This window comes from Egretta garzetta, unplaced genomic scaffold, assembly GCF_000687185.1.
Source record: "Egretta garzetta isolate BGI_Z169 unplaced genomic scaffold, ASM68718v1 scaffold251, whole genome shotgun sequence".
NCBI lineage: Eukaryota > Metazoa > Chordata > Aves > Pelecaniformes > Ardeidae > Egretta > Egretta garzetta.
In genome coordinates, this window is record NW_009258952.1 from 4,971,055 (window position 1) to 4,973,909 (window position 2,855).

The 2,855-nt window shown below is 42.0% G+C and overlaps 1 protein-coding gene across 2 annotated transcripts in view; it reads left to right on the forward strand.

The window, feature by feature from the left end:
• Positions 1–2,855, forward strand: part of STAU2 (staufen double-stranded RNA binding protein 2) — a 174,140-nt gene that overhangs the window by 70,757 nt on the left and 100,528 nt on the right. For both annotated transcript variants that reach the window (XM_035890092.1, XM_009634492.2), the window contains exon 10: positions 1,213–1,344. In XM_035890092.1, the coding sequence (XP_035745985.1) occupies positions 1,213–1,344 (132 nt within the window). The remainder of the gene's footprint in view (positions 1–1,212; positions 1,345–2,855) is intronic.

Here is a 2,855-nt window from a genome sequence, read left to right on the forward strand (position 1 = left end):
TTTTGTGTCATCAGCGAACTTGCTGAGGGTACACTCTGTCCCCTCATCCAGGTCATTGATGAACAAGTTGAACAAGACCAGGTGAAGTACTGAGCCCTAGGGAAATCCACTAGCTACCGGCCTCCAACTGGACTCTGCCCTGCCAATCAGAACCATCTGAGCCCAGTCATTCAGCCAGTTCCCAATCCACCTCACTGTCCACTCATCCAACCCACACTTCTTGAGCTTCCCTATGAGGATGTTATGGGAGACAGTATCAAAAGTCTTGCTGAAGTCAAGGTAGACAACATCCACCGCTCTCCCCTCGTCTACCCAGCCTGTCATGCCATCATAGAAGGCTATCAGATTGGTCAGGCATGATTTCCCCTTGGTGAATCCGTGCTGGGTACTCCTGATGATCTTCTTTTCATCTACTTGCTTGGAGAGGCACCCAGAATGAGTTGTTCCATCACCTTTCCAGGGACGGGGGTGAGACTAACCAAACCCAAGGAGTAAGTTGAGCCTTCCTCTTTGTCTATAATTTGTCTTCACTCTGGGGTTTTAATTTCTACTAGTTTTATGAAAGGCATCTTGCTTTTTCCATAACCCTTTGTGCAGTACAGATCACAGATCCATCGAGGAGTCTTCTTTCGAAAGACTATTTTCATAAAAGCTTATCAGGTGTTAAGTGCAGAAGAGAAAGCAGCCCCAGCCCCCATGTTCCTTGCAGTGTGACAAAGAGGGAGGAATATGAATGTGGTTTTCATCTGTCTTTAGAAGCCACTCATTTAAACCTCCAGGTCATTGTTTGCATCTCTGTTGTTCTGGATACTGCCCTGATGATGCGAGGGAGCTGCTGCAGGCAACACTCCTACAAGGGCGAGGAAGTCCAAATCCTGTCGCGCTTCCTGCGCTACGAAAGAGAGGGCAGCACGAGAGGGGAAAATGTTCAGCAGTGAGAATGGGGTTGGCGCAGAGGCGGGGGCTGTGTGTGCACTGAGATACAGAAAAATGTACCTCTCTGGTACAAGTTTGGGGACCTTCTGGAAAATGTAAACAAGCTGCTCCATGTGAAGTGGCATTGTAGTTCCCTTCTGCCCTATTCTTACTTTTACAAGATTGTATCTTCATCAAAAGATCTGACACTTGTTGGTAGGTCAGCAAGATTATTACCTGGTGATATTAAGGAGTCTTGCATTTATCATGATTATGATCAATGTTTTCTTTTTTAAGGTAAAAGTAGGCAATGAGATTACTACTGGAACAGGCCCAAACAAGAAAATAGCTAAAAGAAATGCAGCAGAAGCAATGTTGCTACAGCTGGGTTACAAAGCCTCTACTCCTCTTCAAGACCAGCCAGAAAAGGTGAGAAACAATTGTTATGATGCCCACATTTTACCCTTGTCTGGGTTTCTTAGCTGCATCAGCTAATCACTTGGTAAGAACAGAAGCTTAAACTTGTGCACCCCCTGGTTTTGGAGGTTGCCTGTCAGAGATCAGCCTTCATTTAGGTACAGCTCTATAGCTACAATTAGCAGCAAGTGCAGCCTCTCCTCCTGTAAGAGCAATTAAGAACAGAAATGTAGTTCCAGCGGATAGTGTGGGTGCAAAAGTGTACATGTGATGTGTGCGCCTGCTTCTACTTACAAATCAGGATGAATGTGTCTCTTGCTTTTATTCCATTTTGGGCACCCATGAGAGGACTGAGAGGAATGATATTAATTTTCATACATGAAGTAGTTACAGTAGTCAGTGTTTGTCTTCCCATTGCATATGCACTAAAAGCATTCTAGAAAAATAATGGCCTTTTCAGGTTTGATGACTGAGACAGAAAACTTGTGGGGTGTTTGGTTTTTTTTTTTGTGGAGAAGGAATTGCATTTTAAATTTGTATGTGTTGCAGGTATGTATTTCCATGTTAGTGATGTGCAGCTTAGCACTCCTCTCCTGTCTTGTGTTTATTGATGGAAGTTTTTGTAAGCAAAATTGGGTGTTAAGGTTTTGTCTTTCGTATCCTGAAAAGATATTTAGTAAGACTAAGCTGTGGACTGAACAGCTTCTGTCTTATGCAGAGCCACTGCATGTATATATTTTGATCACGGCTTAAATGTTTGCTGTGGCCGCACCAGCTAGGTCATGTCAATAGAATGTTCTGCTGGGCTTTTCTGGGGATCTTATGATATATCTGAATATAACATATATCTATACATACCTTCTGAAACACCCTTTTTCTTAAAAAAAAAAAAAATATATAGGAAGATACTCTATTCTATACATTCCATACCCCTAGCCAGGAAAAGATAAATGCCATACTGGTTACTTGGCTCCACCTCCTTCTGTTTCCCTCTCCTTTGAGAGGAGCAGCTCCATATATGCTCTTCACACTCACCTTCACTACGTTCTTCACTATGTATCTTAGTCACGTACAAGCGTGCGATACTCTAAACAGAGTACTTACAGGCTAGATGGTGTTCCTAGTGAGCACATGCTGTGCACTTATAGCCACTTTAAAAAAGGCTTATGACAGAGTCAAATGATAATTCGTTTTCACCAGAATGCTGAGACTTTTCTGCTGTAGAAGATAGGTACTTTCTACCAGTTTCAACTTTTTCTTCACTGCCAATTTGGCCAAAGGTCTTTTTGAAAAACAAAGCAAACCAGAAAAGTCAACTTTTTTTTTTTTTTTCCCTAATAGGAAAACATAGGTTTTCATTCTTGGATTTCAAATTGACTGAACTGTTTTTACTCAGTAATTTTCACAGATAAAGCCTGAAAAAATTCAGCCCACAAAATAGTTGCTTTGGAGAGCTCTACACAGTGGAAACTTGTGGTTACATTGAAATCCTTAAAAAAAATTGAATACCAAAAGAGGGGCAC